Raw genomic sequence first — 22,955 nt, forward strand, 5'->3', positions numbered from 1 at the left:
CTCTAAACCAAATTGTTAATAAAATTACATAAATAAAACATTTTTAAATGCAATCCATATTTTCTGATCCAGCATATATATGTGTGCATAGAGATCTACATCTGTACCTTTGTCTATACATCCTGGATTCATTCTTTTATTTATTTATTGTCATTTTGGAAGATCTACCTAGGAGGTTCCCACCAGTGAGTTACGCACCATGCGGTGTTGAAGGAGAATGAACAAGGCTGAAACTTACAGTGCTGGGCTAGCGAAGATTAAAAAGAAAAAAGGAAAAAGGCTTCAAATGCAGTGGTATGGTTTGTTAGCTTTGCCACCATTTCTGAGTTGAAATTGTGCAGCAAAAGCTCAAAAAGATGCACAGGGTTATTGGAAACTCATTTATCAAAATTCAAAAGAGGGGAAGGGGGAATGGCAGGAGAAATCTCAGAGAATACAGAAAGCTGCTGCATTTTGAGTAAAGCATACACTAAACAGTACATCCAAGCTCTGCAGGTACAGATTGGAGGAAGGGAGGTGCTTGGTGCTAAATGTACCTACCAGATGATATTTCGTATAGTACCTTTCATGTGGAAGTCTAAGAATTAGGAATTTTTGGCATTGGGAGGTGTGTGTGCATATCTATTTATATCATCTATATCTATATCTTTATATCGCTATCTCTATCTCATCTATATCTATCTATCTAGCAAGAAAATCTCAGGAACATCCTTCTGACTTCTCTTCTTGTCTCCCACTTGGTGACATCTGGCTTTGGGAAGCCACACTTCTAATCCCGATTCCTGCATACTGGTTGGTTGTGTGATGTTGATAAACCACTAGCCACACTGGCCCCATTTTCCCCGTGAACAACCAACGTTAAAGTAAGTGGCCAGATGATCTTGCAAGTACTTTCTAGCTCTAAACTTAGGCATGGCCTAAGTGAGTGATCTCGGCCACTTGGATCCCAAGCACCCAGCATACTTGAAGTAATCTCATTTGAATACAAGTTGTACGTGTACAATCTTATAACATGGCAAACAAAACACCGGAAAAATTACATCACTGGAATTATCCAAAACAAGGTTGGTCACTTTAACATTGCAGTGCTGTGACGTCTTTGATAATATTATTTACCCAAGAGAAAAGAAAGCACATATGCATACAAAGATTTGTACAGGAATGTTCCTAGCAGCTCTATTTCTAATAGGGGAAAACTGGAAACAACATACGTATCTATCAATAGGTGACAAGGTAAGTCCATTGTGTAATATCCACAATTGGAATACTACTCAGCACGAACAAGGATTCCAATTATATGCAACTGAAGAAAATGCAGAATAACCTATAGTTCCACAATATATTCAATTCTAGAAAATGCAAAGTAAAACAGATCATTGCGGGGCGGGGGTGGGGGGGGGTGGGAAGTGGAGTGGGGGAAGGTGGTGGAGGGCAGGGCCAGGGGAGGAGCAGGGAGGGGGTAGGAGCCCAGCGAAGCGTGCGGGCACGCTGGAGCAAGCAGGAGGGGAGAGCGGTGCAAAGGAGAGGGGGCCAGGGAGGGCCCCGAGGAGGGGAGGGCGGTAGGGGCAGGGGCGGGAAAGGGTTAGGAGGAGGGACTTGGGAGGGGGAGGAGCAGGGTGGTCACGGGTGTTGGAAGGGTGGAGGCGGGGCGCGCGGGGGGAGGCGGGGCGCGCGGGCGGGAGGCGGGGCGCGCGGGCGGGAGGCGGGGCGCGCGGGCGGGAGGCGGGGCGCGCGGGCGGGAGGCGGGGCGCGCGGGAACTGCGTGCGTTGGCTCTGTGCGGCCCGCACGCGGCGTCATGGCGCGCCTGCTCCGGACGTTCTGGGCCTTGCCCTTCCGAGAAGTAGCCCGGCGGACCGGAGCGGGCCTAGCGGGCAGCGGCGGCGCCGGCACGGGGGCAGGTCACGCGAACGCAGGTAGGCCCCGCTGCCGCCGCCTCCCGGCTTGCGGTTTCACTTCAGCCGCCTGAACTTGGGGGTCCGAGTGCTGGTTCTGCACGTGACTCTTCCTTCTAGAGAAACTTCTTGGCTGCGCCCCTGTGTGCTGTTCCGGACAGTGCGTTGTACCTTTGGACGGACGTGGGTGGGTGTCCCTGAATATTTCCTTGGTAAAATGTCGGGCTCGGGAGCCCCTGACGCTTGTCCCCAGACTCCAGGCAAACGATGCTCCCTCCTGTAATGGCCCGTGATCTGTTACACTGTCCCCCTCTTAAATTCTGCATGCTTCTTTTCCCAGGGGAGAAACGAGCGGTTCAGACTTTGGATGCCTGCGGATTTGCTTCCTGCCCTGCTCTATTTCTATGTGTGTGTCCCAGATCTAGGGAGACGTGTAGGCTAATAACTCTTTCCCCTTTAGACTGATAATCATTGATTGTCAGTGGCTCTGAGACCAGTGAAAAGTGTGTGTGTGATGTGTCCGTGTTTCTTTAACATGCCTTTGGCTCCTCTGTTGGATTGGGGCGCATTCGCATGTCATCTTTTAGTTTGGAGTCACCTGTGGAGACCTGTGTCAATTGTATTTCAGATCTATTTCAGGGTGATTTAGTGCTCCCCGTGGATTGCCTTCTTGGGCAACTGCCCAGCTGTCCCATCTCTGAATCCGATTCTGTTATATGCCCATTGAGGAAATTTCAAGATACCTGTCTCCTCTGAAATGTACCAATCACTTGGAATTCTTTCCATCCCCTGAAGTTCTCAAAGTATAGTTTTAAATAAATAAAAGCACAGGCTGCGTGAAGTAGTAGCTGATCCAACATGACTTCCAGGCATGACCTTCAGCACCCCATGGTGTCTTAGTCAGCCAGTCTGATGATATTTGTTGCATACCTACTGTGTGTCAAGCGTTGGCTTCCTGAGAACCACAGGTGATGGAAACATCACACTTGTGGGCCGGAGCTGTCCTCATTACCTTTTTATAGGATAGTGGTTTCAATGGCAGCTTGGCTTTTATGTTTGTTCTGGTGTTGTCAGAAATAGCCTTGATGAATTGCCTGGGGATCTAACGTCTTCAGCAACGTTTAAAATCTGGCCAGACACCAAAACATAACAGGAGCTTTATAACTTCTCAGACACCCCCTCCTGGGAATTTATTCTGAGGAAATAATTCAAAAGAACAAAGTTATACGTACAAAAATGTTTTTAACAGCACTACTCTTAAGAACCAGAAGCTGGCCGTAACCCAAATGTCCATCAGTTAAGGAATGCTTAAATAAACCAGAAAAGTTCAATTCCAAAAACTATTAGGCACCCGTTAAAAATTATAGACAGGTAAGAGTTTGGTGTTGGCATGTTGGGCATGTTCTGAACTTGGTAAGCTTAAGCCTGTGTTTTTCTTCTGTAAAATAATGATAGTAGTAGGGTTACTGTACAGACTAAATGAAAAACATTTTAAATGCTTCATCACAATGACTGGCCCCTAGCATACGGCAAATGTTAATTATAATTACATAAGTAAATACAAAGGACAAAAGTATAGCTACATTTAACCTACGTTACAGACTTAGGGAAGGTTGAGAGAGCGATGAGATGTTGTTAGTGACAGAAGACGGCTCCACAGCACTGAGATTTCTGCTACGCAAGAGGCAAGGCCCCTATGACTTTGTCTTTGAGATCGTCAAGAGCAAATCGAGAGAGGAAAGTAAGAAGTATCCTGGAGAAAACTGTTGTTTCAGGAAAACATTCTAGAAATGCTCTGCTAGGAAACCATCCTGAGCACTGGTTAAACCAGTCCAGTCACTGGGGTGGGAAAGAAGACTAGTCTGCAAATTACGATGGGCTGGGGATTCTTCTTGTGCCAGTTCCTAATAGGTTTCCTTAGTCTCGACAAGTCTTTATTGAAACAAGGCCGCCTTGTGTGTGACACTGGGTAGCAGAGCAGCTGTGACCAGAAAGGTGAACAAAACCAGAAGGAGGTAACCAGTATGTGACCATATGACCAAGAGAGGGTGTTAGGTTATTTTATTTTATTTTTAAATGTTTATGTATTTATTTTGAGAGAGAGCAAGAGAGAGCAAGGGCACGAGCAGGGGAGGGGCAGAGCAAGAGAGAGAGAATCTTAGGCTCTGCACTGTCAACGCAGAGCCCAACACGGGACTCTGTCTCGTAAACTGTGAGATCATGACCTGAGCTGAACTCAAGAGCTGGCCGCTAGACTAACTGAGCCCACCCAGGTACCCCAAGAGGGTGTTCTTTACAGATGAGAAAATCTAAGCCCACCTCTTGAAATATATTGCCAACAAGAAAGATAGCCTGTGCCAATCACAGCACAAAGCGAGAAAAGAACCCAGAGGAATCCAAGTGTATCAAAGCATAGTTCAAGGTAAAGCTGTGTAGCTATCTAGCACAAGAATAAGAGCCACCAAATCTTTTGGTAGCGAAGATCGCAAGAGAGAACGCAGAGGGAATCTGAAAGACGCGCGATCCCTAAAGGACCAACTTGAGGTGCAGACGACCTGGACTAAGGACAGAAAACACCTCTACGCACACTCAAAAGGACCAGAAGCCCAACGTTGAGTCCTCTCTGGCCACCGGTGTCCAAGTGACCTTACTCCTTCCTAAAATGGTCACTGGTTGGGTGTTGTATGTACAGGCGCCTAAATTGCTGTTTGGGGAAACTGCAGAGCTTACACATAATGCAATTTCCATTCAGACTTTAGTTTCCTAAAGCGTAGTATGTGAATTGGCCGGAGCAGCCACAACAAAATGCCACAGGCTGGAAGGCTGAAACACAGAAATTTGTTTTCTCGTCATTCTGGAAGCTGGGAGTTCAAGATCAAAGTTTTCGCAGGGTTGGTTTCTCCTGAGGGGCCTCTGTCTTTGGCTTGCAGATGGCCTTGTCTCTGTGCTCACACAGCCCTAGAGTCTCTTCCTCCTCATGTGAGGACACTGGTCAGATTTGGCCCATCCTGTGGCCTCATTTTTAACGTAATCACCTCCTTAAAGGCCCCATCTCCGAAATACAGCTATAGAGATTAGGGTCCACCCATATGACCTCATTTGATCTTATCTCTTTAAAGGCCCCATCACCAAATACTGTTACATTCTAAGGTACTGAGGATTGGGACTTCAACATACGAATTTTGGGAGGACACAGTTCACCCCCTAACACCATGATTAAAGAAACCTCTGTAAGTGATGCAGACCTGATCCTGACCCGAGAGCACCCAGCTGCCCGCTGGTCATTTTGCTACCAAGGCAGGGTCCATCTTCTCTTGATGGTGTCTTCCAGGCTGCAGATTTACAGTTAAATGTTGCATATTTGGTGCTTGAAGAACAACTAGTCTGAACGTTGTTCCCTACCCATGAAACCTTTCACACACATTGTGTAAAAGGTACGTACAGATAAGGATTAGAAGAGCCATGAAAAATGGGGGAGAGGGGCCGAGGAAGGGAGAGAGAATCTTCAGCAGGCTACACGCTCAGGGCAGAGCCCGATGTGTGGCTTGATCCCGTGACCCTGGGATCATGACCTGAGCCGAAATCAAGCATCAGACATTCCACCAACTGATCCACGCAGGCACCCCAAAAAACGTACTTATTTAGATAAAGGAGTAATTCTTCCGTCTGACAATGTAACAAACAAATTTTTAACCTTCATTTGTTTTTGAGAGAAAGCGTGAGTGGGCGAGGGCAGAGAGAGAGAGGGAGACACAGAATTGGAAGCAGGCTTCAGGCTCTGAGCCGTCAGCACAGAGCCTGACGTGGGGCTCGGGCTCAGCAACGGCGGGATCTTGGCCTAAGCCGAAGTCGGACGCTTAACCGACAGGCGCCCCTTTTGTCTAGCAATTTAAATCTTAGTTTTAAAGCTTAAGCTAAAAAAAATAGGAGAAGGGGAGTGTCTGAAAAGAATTAGTCACTCTAATAGGTGTGGTAAAATACAGAGCTATAGGAGAGGGATCTGGGGGGCCCATCCAGGACAGACCTTGGGTTCGAAGCTGAAGGGCGGGAGTCCCGCTGAACTTTCTCGCTTCTTGAATTCCCTCTTTCTGGTGTCAGCAATTGTATTGCATGTGGAAAGACCCTAAGGGCAATGCTTCCAGGAAACAGTAGTGTTTTTTTTTTCCCTCTAGCCCATTCCACTTCCTCCCCAAAAGGAGACAGGAAGATAATAGCAACTTTCCAGACTATAAATCTTAGTATCAAAAGTCAGTTCTCGTCTTAGAATTCCACAGAAATAATAAAAGACCTTTGCCAAAGGCAAGAATGTAGGTGGAGTGACGCGGCAGGACAGACACTTGGAGGGTAAGGAGAGCGTTTTATCATGGTGCTCTCCTACTCCTTTCTATAACCAGTGTCAGTGATAGCCAGGGTTCAGGTTTCCCACATTTCCCTCAAAACCAGTTTAGATTCTGGGAGGGAGAATCAAATCCCGCTCTTGCTCTTGCCGTCCTTTTTTTCACTGTTTGAGGTGGCCTTTGTGTGACCAGTCCCGGCTTAGGCCACACAGACACGTTGGCCCTGGACAGCTTTTGGATCTTGCCCTTGGTTGAAGGCTTACAAAATATAGTTATACACATCTGTTGGTCTTTTCAACGGCCTTAAGTAGAATGTCTTCCGCTTCTCTTGTGGTTAAACACATAGTTCCAATTAAAGCCAGTTCTGATCCCACTTGGTCTTAAAACAACCAAAACACCTTTCCCTGCTAACTGCGCCTGAAGAGATTGCACAGTGTTTTCCCCTCACTGGGCGGTTAGGCTGGCATTGCTTTGTAAAACTCTTTTATTGTCACCTTGAATAGTTATCTAAAGCTTACACAGTCAATAAAATGTTCACAGTTTCATTGTTCTCCTATATTTCATCCACCTAAGGTGAAGGTCAAAAACAGCTCCATAGCTCTCCCCTCTTTCTCCTAAATCATCAACTTACGCTCTTCAGTGGACAATTCCCAACAGCATACTAGGATACTGTGATCTTTCTCCTCATAAAGAGTACTCTCGATCTTACCTTCCATTCCAGCTACCTGCAGAACTCCCGAGGGACCTGTCTGCACTGTCTCCCTTTCCTTCCTCCTCTTCTCTATCAGATCTATTCTAGTCACACACACACACACACACACACACACACACACACACACTCCTCCGCCTAAACTGCCCTTTTTCAGGGCACCAGTGATGGCCACATTGCCAAACCCGATGGTTAATTATCAGTCATCTCTTTCCAGGACGGCACATTCTTGCGGTTTCCTTCCTGCCTAGCTGTCTGCTCGTCCCCATCTCCTCCACCTGTTTATCTTGGGGCGCCTCCAAGTCCAACCCTTGGGCCTCTCTGTTCTTCCCACACTCGCCGACTTGGGGATCTTCCAGGCTCATGGCTTTAAATAACATCATAATGCTGTGAGGAGTCCCAAATTTACATGGCGACCTTGGGCCTCTCCCCAATTTCTGCATCCATAAATCCAGCTGCCTGCCTGACGTGTCCACTTGAATATTGAGCTGGCATTTTTTTTTTTAATTTTTTTTTTCAACGTTTATTTATTTTGGGGACAGAGAGAGACAGAGCATGAACGGGGGAGGGGCAGAGAGAGAGGGAGACACAGAATCGGAAACAGGCTCCAGGCTCCGAGCCATCAGCCCAGAGCCCGACGCGGGGCTCGAACTCACGGACCGCGAGATCGTGACCTGGCTGAAGTCGGACGCTCAACCGACTGCGCCACCCAGGCGCCCCGAGCTGGCATTTTTTACTAACAAGCCTTCAAACCTACTCCTCCTGTAGGCTTCCCCGTCTTCCCCTGCTCGGACCTAGAGCCTTGGAGTGGTGCCCCTTTGACTGTGTCTCCTTTCTCTCGTACTTCAAATCTGCAAGTCCTCTGGCTCTGCCATCAGAATACAGCTGGCGTGGGGCGCCTGGGTGGCGCAGTCGGTTAAGCGTCCGACTTCAGCCAGGTCACGATCTCGCGGTCCGTGAGTTCGAGCCCCGCGTCGGGCTCTGGGCTGATGGCTCGGAGCCTGGAGCCTGTTTCCGATTCTGTGTCTCCCTCTCTCTCTGCCCCTCCCCCGTTCATGCTCTGTCTCTCTCTGTCCCAAAAATAAATACACGTTGAAAAAAAAAATTTAAAAAAAGAATACAGCTGGCGAGGGACCTCTCTAAGTCTGTCTGCTGCCGCCTCCCTGACCCAGGACTCCTCCCGTCTCTCGGCCAGGTTGTTCAAGTGCCCTCTGTGCTGGGTGCCCCGCGGCGACCTTTGCCCTGCTTCAATTTTTTTGGTACATCAGCCAGTAACCCTTTTAAGTATGTTAGATCATGTCATGCCCCTGCTCATCTTCCCGTGACTTCCGCACTCAGAATAAAAGCCACCAACCTTAGGGTAGCCTTCAAGGCCCTTGGTGGTATGCCTGCTACCCCATTAGCTCTCTGCTCGCACTTCTGCATATTTTCCTGCTCGCTCCACCCATTCCCCTGGCCTTCCCGCTATTCATCAGACATGCCAGGCACACCCAGCCAGGTTTTTCTCTTGCCTATGTGCTCTTCTAGATATTCACACGGCATGTTTTCTGATTCCTGTGTGACAACACCGAACAGTTTGGGGCAGTGAGGAAGAAGAAGCGGTGCAAATAGAGGAGGGCGTTTTGTAATCAGGGACTTTTGTCATCTCTGCTGGAGATAATGGCGGCCTGAGCCAAGGTAGTGGCAGATAAGTGAGGATGAGCAGATCCTAGAGCTATTTAAGAAGGAGAAGCGACAGGGCTTGGTGCACGGAAAAGGAAAGAGTCATGGAGGACGGCCTGGCGTTCCGGTTTAAAGCGTGGGATCAGAGAGCTGGAGCACATGAGAGGAGGAGCAGATTTGGGTCGGGCGGGGCAGGGGAGACACGCGAAGTCCTCTCGCGCACGGTGTTTGAAACGGGACAGCCTCAAGGTACCCGTCTGTGGTTGCATGTGGATCTGGAACTCAGCAGAGAGGATGGAGGGAAGCTAGATGTGGGCGTCTCATCGTGTGGATGGTCCTTAAGCTACTCAGCGGACAAAATCACCCAAGGGCAGGCAGGTGTGGTGCGGTGACAGAGGCAAGCCTAGGACAGCCGGACTCGTTCCAGGGCTGGCTGACGAAGGATGCCGAAAGGGAGCCGTGGGAGAGACCAGAGAATCGGGTGCCACGGAAGCCCAGGGAAGGCAAAGGTACCACGGGAGAATGCCAAGTGTCAGAACTACGGGGAAATGAGAGAGAAGGATGAAGGGTTCCCAGGCTTCACGGAGAAGGTGTCAGCGGGCTCCCTGAATTTGGAGGCAGTGCGGTGGGGGGTGCGACGTCTTCAGTGCCTCACGCCCAGAGGCCCGTGATGTCAGCCTGCCCCGCTGTCGACGATGCTCCCTTTGCTTCTTTGGTTAAGGTGATGACGTGTACATTTTTCCGTTGTAGAGGCTCATTTTCTTCCTCATAATTAACACTATCTTGAAAATGTGTAACTGTTCCATTCTTCCAACAGTCGTTCGCCCAGGGTTTTAGAATCCCCTGCCGATTCTTGCTTGAGTCAGTGACTATTTTACTGATTATAAAAGGGTGATTTTTTTTTTAATTGTATCATTCCCCCGTCCATTTATTGCATGGCATTCTGCATTGGTAACTCTGAAAGGCCACTGAGCAGTAGGAATAGTCACATAAATACATCTTGCTTTGCGCCCCAGGAAATGAGTCCTGGGGAAACCGTGTGCAGTTGAACTATATTTTCATAGGAAAATTTCGGAGGTGTATTTCCAGAGTGAAAAAGAAGTCCCCATAGCTTTACAAAAAGTATTTAAGAAAGGGCAACTATTGATATATTTAACAGATTAAACACTTTTTAATAAAATGTGAACAACCATAAGCAACAACAACACACGATACCAAAAATACCGTATTATGCGGTATCATGAGCTAGCGATGAAGATACAGATCTTCATTATTTAGGACCTCTTTCTGGTAACAAAATGAATTTCAAATATGATTTTCAGACATGTTCGATATTTGGCGGTAACACCAAGGTGTCTGACCTTTTATCTTTGTTGCTGTGGTCAGTTACTAAGCCTTCGGTCCGCCGTTTTCTCATTGGGAAGTTGAGGTGGACAGATCATAAAACCCTTTCGCATTCTTCGTGTTGGATGGTTGAAGCATCGGTTATATATGCCTTGGGCTTCCTCCTCCCCTTTGGCTAAAAAGAGTATTGTCCTAGTTAATTTGTTTACATTCACTGGAGTAAAAGTCGTAAGATTAAAGCATAAGGATGGATTCTGGAAGGTCTCCGTTTCTTTGCAGGGGCACACGCTGTAGGAGTCTCTTTTTTTTCCGCACTAGATTTTTTTTAATAAAGACTTCTGCCGACAAACACAAGCAGAGAGATTTTTATAAACCAGCGAAGGAGAGGAGTTGAATAACCCACTGGCTCACGGTTCTTTTCTCTCCAGTCACTCAGCTACTCCCAGCCGGGTCCTGACAAGAAATACTCCTCTGGATGCGGTAATAGAAGAGGGATCAATGTGCACCCCCCGGGCACCCGAGGAGATCTTATTCTGCATTATTTCATATTTCAGCTGCCTCTTGAGCTCCCGCGCCCCAGTGGGACGAGAAAACCGGCTGTCCGCTTGCTGCTCCTTTCTCGTGAAACTAATGAGTCAGTTGAAGCATTTTGTACCGGAGCTTTCTGGTCCCCGGGACGAAGGGAGTCGTGGGAGAGGGGAGGGACGGCCGTGTCCTGGGGGTGGCCGTGCGCTTGAGGAGCAAGGCTCAGGGGAAACGTTCATTGGGCCCTTTCGTTCTAATTACAACAGGTTCCCATTTAACCACCCCGGGTCCCTCACAGAGCGCGAGCCAGTCTCTCGCCCGGAGCGAGTGGCAAAAGAAACTGACTCCAGAGCGGTTCTACGTCACGAGGCGAAAGGGAACCGACCCGGTAGGCCACACTGCCGACGGTTCGGTGACCGGGTGGACCGGGGGTGGCTGGAGGGGGGGTTGGGGTACGTGTCGCTCATCCGCTCTGCCCGTCGTCCGGCCCTCCTCCGTGGTTCTCCCTGTCGGGCACCCGTGTCCACCTGCCTGTAGGGACCGGAAGCCTTCCCGGACCCCCCCTCCCTCCCCTCACCCTGTTCTGCCTCCTCAGTAACCTTCCCGTTGCTCTCCTTCTGACCGCCCTTCTCCACACGGCTGGGCTGCCAGAGAGATCCGAAAACACAAGTCTGACCGCAGCCCTCCGCCGCCCCTCCAGAGGCTTCCCACCGCTTCCAAGGTAAAGAGCAAAGTTTACAAATGGCTAATTAGGCCCCAGTGGCTCTGCCCCCAGCCTCCTGCCCCTCTCCTCTGTCGGGCTGTTTTTCCTGTCTCTGCCCTTGGGCCACACTGCGCTTCCTTCCGCTCTCAAACACCCGGGGCTCCCTCTCCCTTCCGCCCTTGACCCTGTGTCCTGCTCTCCCCCATCCCCTCGCCCACCCTCCCTGCCCCTTCAGACCTACCTCTCAACCCCCAGCCCCTGTGCTCAGGGAGGCCTTTCTCGGCCCCAAGCCGGCCTTGCTGTTCCCAGCACTTTTCCTTCAGAGCGCTTGCCATTGTTGGCGTGGCCCTCGCACAAAACACAGCGCCTGGCCGTGGTCCGCCCTCAGAAAGTAAAGTTTTGTGACTTCTGAGTGAGTGCGGGCTAAGAGGCAGAAACATGAAGCTGCATTCATCAAGCTCAGCTTTGACTCGTTTCCGGGGGGAGCCGTCCTCCGTCCTCCGTGGTTCCTCATTACGGTACTGTTTTCCCAGCACAGCGCTTCTTAACCAGTAATCTGTCTCACACCCACGTATAGCCGCTGGAATAAAGCCGTAGAACGCGGTTACTAGACCTTTTCATTGGGGAAGTGGACCCCACAGAGTGGACCACAGCGCTTTTGCGGAGCTGCGGGGTATTTCTGTCTTTCCTTCAGCAGGCCCCACCGAGTTCATGTGCACATGGTTGTGGAATCATGGCACACCCTCGGTTTCTCCGACGCTGACGTCCTTAGGCCGGCAGATCCCAGTAGATTCTTGTGAAGTCCTGCTATTTTTTAAAACTTACTGTGGGTGGGACTCTAATAATCCTTCACTGGGAGAGAGACCGTGGTTATTAGTGCACGTAGTACGGGAAGCCATGTGTGATTCTCTGTGTGCAGTTGGGCGTATCCCAGAATATCCTAAGCCAGCCCTTTCTCAGGGACACACACAGCCAGGCAGGGTTTGGTGTATATACCGAGCCTGGAGATGAGCTGACAGATGTTGAGGAGAATAAATCTGTGGGATTCTCAAACAGATGGTGCGGTACGCTCTGTGCATTTGGCCATTTTACAAAACGAGCATCATGCAGTATTTTCAGTAATGTGACGAACCCCTTTCGGCTGACCCACGTCCACACGTAACTTCTTGGAATAATGCAGAACTAGCTGTGAGCCTTGCTAACGAGAGAGAAGTAACACGTCTAAGCTTTCTATTTGGTCACCCACACTTAAAAATTCGGTCGCGCGTGTTCGTATTGGGCCGCAGGGGTACGTTAGCACTCGGGTAGACACAGCAGATGAGTTTACAGCCTGGTCGCACCATAAAAGTCCGACAGAAGGCAGTCGAAGGCAGGTTTTATGCAGGTCACCCGCTGTCTGCCCCGCAGAACCGCTCTCCACATGCTTCGCTCTGCTCTGAGCTCTGGGAAGAAGACACGCTCCCCTTCCCTCCGGCTACTGACCGAGTGTGGCAGTGGATGACGCCGGCGAGGTCAGAGGACACAACCGAGAAATCAGGATCCGGGGTCCTCTCGGCGGCCGTGCTCCTGCAGGCCGCCCTCACCTACGGCCGCAGCCTCACGGGTGCTGGGAGCTGCGCCATCCTTGGCCCCACAGGCTTAGTAGGGTAGTGTGTTCTCAAAGCCACGGACCCGGGGCTGCTTCACCCTCCCTGTTGGTTTCTGCTGGCCCTGTCCCCACCTTTGTAAATCGTTCTATGTGAAGTTATGTGCAAATCGCCCTTTTGAGCGTGCCATCCGTTCCCAACAGGTATGTTGTATGGACGAGATCAAAGAAAGAGGTCCCGTTGGTCCAGACAGAGACTGCCTTCAGGGCCACCATAGCAGAATACCACAGACTTGGGGGCTTAGACAACAGACATTTATTTCTCACAGTTCTGGAGGCTGGGAAGTCCCATATGAAGGGGCTGGCCAGTTCAGTTCCCGGTCTTTTCCTCCCCATCTCTGTAACGGCACCCGGACCAGCCCTGGGTACATAGTAGGTTTTCGAGTAAATACTAGAATGCACAATTGAGTTAAAAGCTGAGTTCAGCCCTAAATAGATGATAAGACTTATATAAAATTGAGGTGTAAGGGGAAGGAGGCATCAGGAAATCGGTCTAGGAGGCCTGGATAGATGTCACTTCATAAAATGCGTCCGTTGAAGCTTCCTAGGCTTTCTAGCTCAGCCCCAGGACTGGTGGCCCTCTGGCATGTGTGTCTCGTCAGCCCAGGCGGGAGGGATGTGGAGCTTGGTTGCAGATGCCACGGGTGGGAGCAGGCACCCAGGGGGACAGGCCGTAAAAAGACCAGCTTATTACTGTGCAGAACTACTGTTCTGCAGCTCAGCTTAGAGTCTTCGAAGAGGGAAAACGTCCAAGTGTGCCCAGATGGTAGGCTCAGCGGGTTATTTTGAAATTGTCCGTGATGCGGCTCGCTGAAAACGGGCTGTTAATATTACCACGGGGAATCTGAATGTTTGACCTGTGATTTTGTCGAGACGGGAAATCTAGGAAGGGCAGAAGAGTCCAGCCTGCCTCCCGAGTCCGTTCTGCAACGTGGCGACCCGTTCAGAGGAGCGCTGGCTTCTCTTTCATCCCGTGCAGTTGGGGGAGCGCTTGCCGCCCGGCCCTGCTGGTGGATGGTCCGTAGTTGGCTGGGGTGACAGGGTTGGTTTTGTTTTTGTTTTCTTTCCTTTTAATTTACTTTCACAAAAGGAATTGGGCAAAAGGCTCTTTGTTTCTTTTTCCAACAGCGAGATCCAATTTGCAAAATGGCATTTTGAAAAATATATGTCAAGACTTGGCTGACTCATTGCCTCAAGTCTCCTTGTGTTTTTCTTGGGAAACCTCTGGAAACCCGCAAACTCTTTAGGCCACAATTAATGAAGTCATTTCATCTAGGTAGTAACTTTGGTATGGGATGATCTAACTCATTATTTAAACGTTTTGTAAGTATGCAACGCCCTAAATGCCGCGCAAAGCGTATTAAAGGCACAACCACGAGCTGACAGAGCTATGCTATTTATGTATTTATATTCTGTCTTTAATTGGAGATTTCAAAGTGTTTTAGACAGTGGACTGGATTCCTATTGTATGAACTATTTTGAGACGAAGACTGAAATCTTACACCATGCAGAGGACTGTTCTCTCACTTTTTCACGGACTTTGATGCTCTTGGATGAAAGGTGCTATATAAATACAAAGCATTATTAATGTCATAATTTGAATATTTGGCACAATAAAGGCTGGGTTGTGATAAGCCTGCAGGCTGCTTCGTCGGGCACGTTGTAATTTTCTCTCCGGTGATGTTTGCCCTTCGTCAAATTAGTACAAAAATTCCTTTATTTGGGGACTGAATCTTGGATTTAAATCCGCATATCATCTCCTGCTGGTGTTAGGAGAACCCTACACATGATGTATCTCATTTGCTTTCAGCCTTTCAGTGGGATCTACCTGAATAACAAGGAATCAGGAACGTATCACTGCGTGTGCTGGGACAACCCACTCTTCAGGTAAGGTCAAGGTGGAGAGGTACTGAAGGAGAACGGACCTCCAGATTTCATGCAGCTCTGTCTCATTTGAAGTCTTGGCTAAATATATACCCCTGTTGTTTTTAATTGCCCTCCTCATTTGGCATGGTTGCTATAAGGAGAGCTGTTTCTATAAAATACTTGCCTGTCTGGATTATTTCTAGCATGTAGAGCAGTTAACGAGATCTCTTAGCCTGTATTCTTTCTCTCTGTATCCCGGAGAACTAGACAACAAATAAAACTTCGTGGGCACCTTAAGGTAACACTATTAGAATATTTTCCTGGGAAAGTATTTAAAGAAACCTAAACCATAATAGTATTTGCCTGGCCATGTGATTAAAACTATATCTCTCCCAGGGAAAATGGGTTTATAATTTAATTTGGGAAATGTAGAATTTTATGAGGATAGATTCCCCACAGTGCTTGACAGTAGTGAATACCATACCCTGTTCTATACCAGCTAAAAGTAAATTTAATTGTCCCTTGATTTCAAAGCCTCTTTTAAGTCAATCAGGATCTGAAATCTCTCAACAAAGGCTTTTTTGTTTAGCCATGCAGGAAACAGTCTAAAAACAGTAGATTCGATGAAGAAGAAAGGAAAACATCTTTGAAGTCCTGTTTTCAGAACTTCAAAGATATTTTCCTTTCTTCTGCATCAACCCTAAATTGGTTTAGAATAAAATATAAATCAAGCCAGCTCTGTGAATCTTCCATTAAGCCGGGCTTCATTATGTCCTTTGGGCTTTGAGCAGACCGGGCTTTCTTGGGCTGCTGGCTGCTAATGTGGGCCGGATTTGGAAAGCCAGACCCCGCCGGCAAGGATGAGGAACAATTAGGATCGATTTCCCTTCATGCTTGCGGAAGGGCAAGTCTTTGCCCGGATTCACTCACTACGACAAGTGGCTGGTGAGGAGACGTCTAAGAGAGCAGTTGGCCCGGGGTTGGCCTGGGGAGAACTAAGAGAAGCAGGTTATTTTAACACAGGAAGATGTGGGACGCGTATTTCTGAGCCATTAGTTATTCCTTGACCTTTGGTTCTGTTAAGGAGAAGCAGGACCTTGAGATGGCCAGCCTGCTTTTAGTCAAAAATAAAGGTGGACAGTAACCAGACGGATGCTCTGTTTCTACCTTTGGGCTGTGAAGACAGGATGAGAAGTTGTCCTCGTAGGGGCATTCTCCCACTTTGCGTTCATTTTCTTACTTCACTGGTGTTCCAGTTTCTGCACTAGTCAAATTGAGACCTTTCCCCCCCCGGGGCCCACCATCCCTTCACCGCAGCAGCCAGTCTGGAATCACCGAACGTTGGAGCCGGGATGGACCTGAGACTAGAGCAGTAGGGTAGACTGTCCAGGAGCAATTTCTGCCTCCATGGAAATGCTCCAGATCTGCTCTATCCAATATGGTAGCCACTAATCGCATATGGCTCTTGAACGCTCAGTGTCGTTGAAGCTGAATTTTTAATTTTATTTAACTCTAATTCATTTAAAACTAAAAGCCCACGTGTGGCCAGTGGCTACCGTATCGGCACAATGCGTGTCCAAATTAAGGAAGTCGAGTGACCAACCCCAGGTCACTGAGATAGTGAAGCAGCCAAGACTAACAGGAGAACCAGCCAGTTCTCGAGAAGCCCGTTTACCAAAGGCCAGTTTGCGAAGCTGCCGATTCACCAACCTTACTGATTTCTTTTTCAATCATTTAGTTTTAGTTGAAAGGTTTCTATTTTTTTTTCCCCCTTAGGGACTTTTGAGTTGGTTTCTGTTCCATTTTCCTGCTGCTGCTGAGTAATTGAAACTGGAAGAAATACGAATATGTTTAAAAGGATCTTTTATGCTCCAGAATATACTTTTCTTAAAGACGTATTTGTTTATAGGAGAGGTAGGATACCGAAGTGGCTAGGGGTCTGCTCCCCTGCTGTGTGACCTTGGGCATGTCTCTGAACCAGTCTGTGGCTTGATTTCCTCACCTGTAACGTGCTAGCAGGATAGTTGGACTTCATAAGGTTGTTGAGAGGATGAACTGAGTCGTGAGGTAATGCACGCAGAAGCACCAGCGCGGTTCCCGGCATGTGCCCAGCAAGCACTCAGTACTTGTTGGCAATGACTGTCCTCAGAGACGGATCCTTCTTAGGGCTGCAGATGGAGATAAATCTTTGAGAATGAGGAATTCTTGTGAATATAGTCTCATTAATGAGAATCTATCAGTGAAGCTTATATTCCTGAGCATGCTTCCCATTCAAGAGCTTGGTCTTAGGAAAATATTCTTGTTTTGCCTCTCTCTTTCTCTAGTCTCCAGCCTTCATAATAGCAAGCGGGGGTGGAGGAAAAAAGTAAACATTCCTCCAAATGCTTGTGTAGGGTCAAAATGAGGGGGAAAGCTGGTCAGCCAAGAAAGAGTCAAGTGGATGTGGGACCACTGCCTCTTGGCAGAATTGGCTTCACACAGAACCAGTATGGTGCCTGTTCCGGGAGACATGCCTCCTGTCCAAATCAGAGGCCTTTAATCCAAGGCTTCCAGGTCCAGAACACTCTTAGGATGTTATCACCCCTCTGGGGGCTCCAGACTGTTGCTTCATTTGCCACCACTTCCCTGCTTCCTCTGTTCCCCTTCTTCCTCCTTCCCCGCCATGTACCCATTCTGGAAGTGTTTATTAAAATCTACTGTGGGATCACATGTTGGGTGCTCCTACATCCTTCTCAGAATAGAAGGAAACTGAAAGCCTAAGATTACTTTCCTTCTTACATAACATCAGGATGTCCTGCATGTTACAAGTAACTAAGTAACATTGGTTAAAAACCTTTTTTGTGTTCCGGTTCCTCTGAACGAATGGAAATCCTTCTAAGATTTTAGAGTTGTCAGTTATCACCAGGTGCCTCGGCTGTAGTTTGGGGACTGTGGAATTTCCAGAAATGAAGAAAAACCAAAGCAAATAAACATGTAACGAACACGCAAACACACATCAAAAAAAGACAAAAAAAACAAAAACAAACAAACACCTCTAAGAGTATGTGAAAAGAGATGATCCAGAGTGGTTTTAGTTTCCCAAGGTAGAGTCTTATAATCTGGTAATCATTTAAATATGTTTATTTTAATTTCTTTTTTTTATTTAAAAAATTTTAACATATATTTATTATTTGTTTATTTGACAGTCTCACGTGTGTGCGTGAGTGGGGGAGGGGCAGAGAGGGAGACGGAGAATCCACAGTGGGCCCTGGCACTCTCAGCGCAAAGCTCAAAGTGGGGCTCGAACCCATGAACCATGAGCTCAGGACCTGAGCTAAAGTCAGATGCTCAACCGACTGCGCCATCCAGGAGCTCCCATATATTGGAATTTCTAATTGACCTTAATATTTAGGTTCCCATTCTGAAATTCTATATGATGGACCTCTCATTATTACCTGATAAAATCTGCAGATTCCGTTAATTGCATCAAGAAAGATTTATTGTTTCCCATAAACATTTTAAATGACTTTTTATTAGTCTTTAGATTAATTCATTAAAAAATGTATTACATTCATAATTCTCCATCAAAATGCCTTTAATGATCACTGGTTTACGTGTAATGTTAAGGGTGGAAAGGCTGTGACTAAAACATACTCAAAATGTTTTTCCCTGGGCCAGGGTGCCTCGGATGAATAGTTTCGAGCCCTTTGGAAAGGGTTGCAAAAAAAAAGTGGACCTATGGCTGCTCAGATTTCATGGATATCTGTTATTAATAATAGTGATGATTTTTAAAAATAATGGCTACCGATTCATGTACCGTTTATCCGACACTATGCTAAATACACTGTACCTATAGGGACACTATTTCAGGTAATCTTGTCAGCAACCTTGTGAGGCAATAATGCCTTTACTGTTCTATCCATTAGGGCACTGAGGCTTTAAAAGACTAAATAACTTGCCAAGGTCACAGATATAGCAGAGCCTGGCTCCACGCCCACACCTTTCAGAAGTCAGGGCCCTTACTCCTCAGAGTTCTCAAAGGCTGGTCTGAGGATCCTGGGAGTTTCTGGGACCGTTTTAGGGGCCCTACAAGGCCCTCCCTCTCTTTCGTTACTGCATATCCATGAGGCCACATCCTCTTCTGTACCTCAATCAAAATAGCAGTGCAGCAGATCGAATCCAGAAGCACATACGAAGAGTCAATGGTCTGTTTCCTTTTTCTAAGCTAGATGTTAAAGAGATGCGCAGAATTGTGAAACAGTGCATCTCTTCTCACTAAGTGTTTGTTTCATTTTGGAAAATATAATCCTCCGTCAGAAAAGTAGGTTATTTATGGGACCAGGTAATGAATTCGTTAGTTTTAAAAATAACTTCATGGATGATTATTTACAACTTGTCAGTTACAATTTCTAATTTGTTAAACATCGGTATCCGTAATTCCCGTAAACAAAAGCTCTCAGAGCTCCTCAGTGATTTAATAGAGAGCAGTCCTGAGATGGGAGTGTTTGAGGCTGACCGCCTCAAACCTGACTCTTCCTGCTGCAGCGCGTGCTCTCCCCCGAGCTTCCTTCTGCGTTCATAGGCTAGGGAGTTGGTTATTTGCCATTTTTCCTTCTCTTTACTCAGGTTTTTTGGTTTTTGGCTCTTGGTTTGTCTGTTCATTTGTTTGTTTTGCAGAGTTTATAGTGCATTTCTTCTCCCTCTTCCTTAGAGAGCCCTTCCCCTGCCATTGCAGATTTTCCACTCGGGTTCCCTAGTGCCCTTTGAGGGAGCTCACCGGGGGTCCCTGGCGCGTGGATTTGCGTGTTTCCCTCTCACTCCTCTGGTCGGCCCCTCTGGGCCTCTCCCACCTCGGCGCCATTCGTTCCCATGGGACGTGTCCAGGAGGGTCTCGGCGCCGCAGGAACTGTTCACAGCGAACCTTCACGAGCACTTACTCCTCCCACCCCCCCCCCCTGCCCCCGCAGAGTATCTCCTTCAAACCTCAAAACGTCTCCATGACGTAGGTGTTATTCTCCCCATGCTACAGATGGGGCCCGGAGAGGTTACATAGCCTGCCCAGTGTCACACAGCTGCGAAATGGCAGAGGCAGTCAGGCTTCTGTGTCCGGGTAACCGGAAGGTCCTGCTGCTGAAAATGCGTTTCATCAGGTCTCCCCCTGCCGGGCCCAGACCGTGACGCCCTCCATGGACCCCTGTTCTTTCATTTACGTTTCCCCCTTTTCCACATTTAGACCACTTGGATTGGATCTGTGTTTCCTAATGGGCATCACACTTCACAAAGCCTCTAGTGTTTTTCGGTTCCTGTCGGACTTCGGGAGGGGAGCCGGCAGCATCCCAGGAACAAGAGATCCTTTCAGGGGGACGGGACAACGTGTTCAATAGCGACAGTGCAGCGGGCAGGGTTCCTGCGGAACTGATTGTTCACCTAACTGGCCTGGAGGTCTGGCAGAGGAGGGAGGGGATCAGAAAAATGAGTTGGGGCATCCAATGCTCTTCGCGTGTTCATAACAATCTCAGCAGCTGCCGTGTGGCCAATGTCTTCCCCGGTTCCGAGAAAAAGTACTGCTCCGGCACCGGACGGCCTTTGTTTTCTGAGGCTCACGGGACGTCTGGCTCCGATGAAAGGGACGCGGGGATCCTGAGAGGCGTGGACATCTCGTTAGGATTAACTCGCACCAAGGTTGTCTGCAAGCAGGTGGGGCTTTTTTGTTTTGTCTCTTTGGTTTTCCCCGATGCTGCAAAGAGCATAGCTGGTGTTATGATGCGGGAGTATTTTCGTACTTTTCTACACTTGCTACTTCAGATCCTTCTCCCATCATTCTGGGCACTGCAGGGAAGAGAAAGAACCTTCCTGAGCCATTCTCTGACGTAGCCGTTCCTGGTTGTGGCCTTCCAGAGATGGGGCAGAGGGAGGGAGAGAGAGAGAGAGACAGAGACAGAGTGAGCAGAGGAGGGGCAGAGAGAGAGGGGGAGAGAGAGAGAATCCCCAGCAGGCTCCGTGCCGCCAGCGCAGAGCCCGACACAGGGCTCGAACTCACGGGCCGTGAGATCATGACCTGAGCCAAAGTCAAGAATCGGACCCTTAACTGCCTGAGCCACCCAGGCGCCCCTGTCTTCTTTCATTTCTTAATCAAATTCTGATGTGATGGGCTTCCCTCCCCCCATACAAATGTCAGACACCAGGGTGGGGTGGCCATGTGGGGTGCGGCCACGTGGGGCTCACCTGTCTAGTTTCACGTAAAGAACTTTGTCTCGGTGGGGAAATGACGGCAGCCTCTCTCCCGTGCAGTGTGGAGCCCGTCTTGGCCGCGTGCTTCCTGATGGACGTGGGCCTAGTGGGCAGAGGTTTTGCATCAACAGTGTGGCACTGAAGTGCAAACCAAGGAAATACTGACTGTCTCCAGGGGCCCCCTCCCCTCACCACTGCTTCATTTACACCCTCAGTTGTCACCGCTCATCTGAATGACGTGTTCTATTGGCTACCAAGCTAGGCCAAATGTGCTGCTGGCACCAGGCAAGTCACAACCTCTGGGATGTATTTACCTGGACTCAGCCCAACCCTGACTCCAGCTTGGACTGGAATTTCACGCGGTGACAGAAGGGCAGCCATTTCCATCGAATTGACTTTTGTAGGCTTTGCCTGGGACCAGAGGGTGTGACTCTTGGGGGACATTAAGAAGCTGATGGACCACGAGCCAAAAAACTCCTACAGAACTACCCTGACCTTACCACTGCAGTGAAGTACTTCGTGGACCTATACAGGTGAGGGGTCAAGGGAAAAGAGGAAGGGGACGCGGGATTAGAGTAATCAACAATCCCAGCGCCGAAAGAAATGCCAAGGACCGGGGTTGTGGGACAGCAGAGTTTGGGAGGCACATGCAGTGATCGATGGGATGCATGGTTCTTTTTTCATAGCTTTGCAATGTCTTGACCATTCTGGTTTCATGCTTTCTACCCACAAATAAGTGCCAGTGGGAGCTTGTTTGGTTTCAGTGATTAATGAGTAAAAGTGGCTGCAAAGTTAAGCTTTAACATGTTCAAATAAAATACTTACTAAAATTGGTGTTTACTCTGTGTCTAAGCCTATGAATTTGCTCTTTTGTGAAAACTCTAAATCAGATACCAAAAGAAGAAAGAAATAGATTACGTTGGAGTAGGCATCTGGTTATACAACCTTAATAGGACTCAACTGTTTTACAAATTGAGAGTCTTGAATACTTTGCTATTGAAAGCGTTTAAATTATTTGAGATTTTATAGGCAGAAAGAAAAACCTAATGATTCCATTTTTCTCTTTATTAGTTTGTAGTGCATCATGTAGCTTTTTTTTTGGTGGTTACCATGGAAATCACAACATGCATCCTTAACTTGTCACAGCCATATAACAATTATTTTTGCTACTTTTCCAAGAATGCTCTCCTTAGATCGCTTTAACCTCATTAACACGCTTCCATATTTTGTGTTACTGTTGCTATGAATTTAATTTTACACACATTTTAAGCCCCACAAGTCATTAATTTATATGCCAATATTTATTTATATTTACCTACATATTTCCTCCTTATTTCTTTCTGAAATATCACATTTCCCCGTGGGATTGTTTTCTTCTGCCTGAAGAACTCTTTTAAAAAAAAAATTTTTTTTTTTAATGTTTATTTATTTCTGAGACAGAGCATGAGCAGGGGAGGGGCAGAGACGGGGAGACACAGAATCTGAAGCAGGCTCCAGGCTCCGAGCTGTCAGCACAGAGCCTGACGCAGGGCTCGAACTCACAAACTATGAAATCATGACCTGAGCCGAAGTCGGACGCTCAACTGACTGAGCCTCCTAGGCGCCCCAGAACTCCTTCTTTTAGTTCATGATTCCTGGTGTTGAATCTTCTCAGTTTCTTTTGTTGGCTGAGAAATGTATTTATTCTCCTTTAAAATGTTTAAAGCTTTATCGAGGAAAAGATATACCAAAAAATTGCACCTATTTAATGTATAAATTTTGGTGAGTTTTATCTCCTTTCATTTTGGAAATACTTTCCCTGGGCATAGAATCCTAATTTGGACATTTTATTTTGGCATTTTTAAAGTTTCATTCCATCGTCTTATGGCTTCCATTGTTTCCTCTGTGAAATCAGCTGCCCGTGCTATTGGTGCTCCTTTGAAAGCAGTACGTTCCCTGCCCCAACCCGCAGCTGTTGTTATGAATTTCTCTTTTGATTTGATTTTCAGCAGTTTATGATGTGCCCTAGTGTGGTTGTCTTTGTATTTCTTGTGCTTGGGGTTCACACAGTTCTTTGAATCT

General features: G+C 47.8%; 1 protein-coding gene across 1 annotated transcript; it reads left to right on the forward strand.

The window, feature by feature from the left end:
* Window positions 1-1,793: 1,793 nt before the first annotated feature.
* MSRB2 (methionine sulfoxide reductase B2) lies at window positions 1,794-20,614 on the forward strand. The gene is made up of 4 exons (XM_032593842.1): window positions 1,794-1,914; window positions 10,737-10,858; window positions 14,629-14,705; window positions 20,183-20,614. The coding sequence occupies exons 1-4, from the start codon at window positions 1,797-1,799 to the stop codon at window positions 20,535-20,537; spliced, it is 672 nt and encodes a 223-aa protein (XP_032449733.1). The 5' UTR covers window positions 1,794-1,796; the 3' UTR covers window positions 20,538-20,614.
* Window positions 20,615-22,955: the final 2,341 nt, after the last annotated feature.

The sequence above is a fragment of the Lynx canadensis genome, chromosome B4 (assembly GCF_007474595.2).
Source record: "Lynx canadensis isolate LIC74 chromosome B4, mLynCan4.pri.v2, whole genome shotgun sequence".
Classification (NCBI taxonomy): domain Eukaryota; kingdom Metazoa; phylum Chordata; class Mammalia; order Carnivora; family Felidae; genus Lynx; species Lynx canadensis.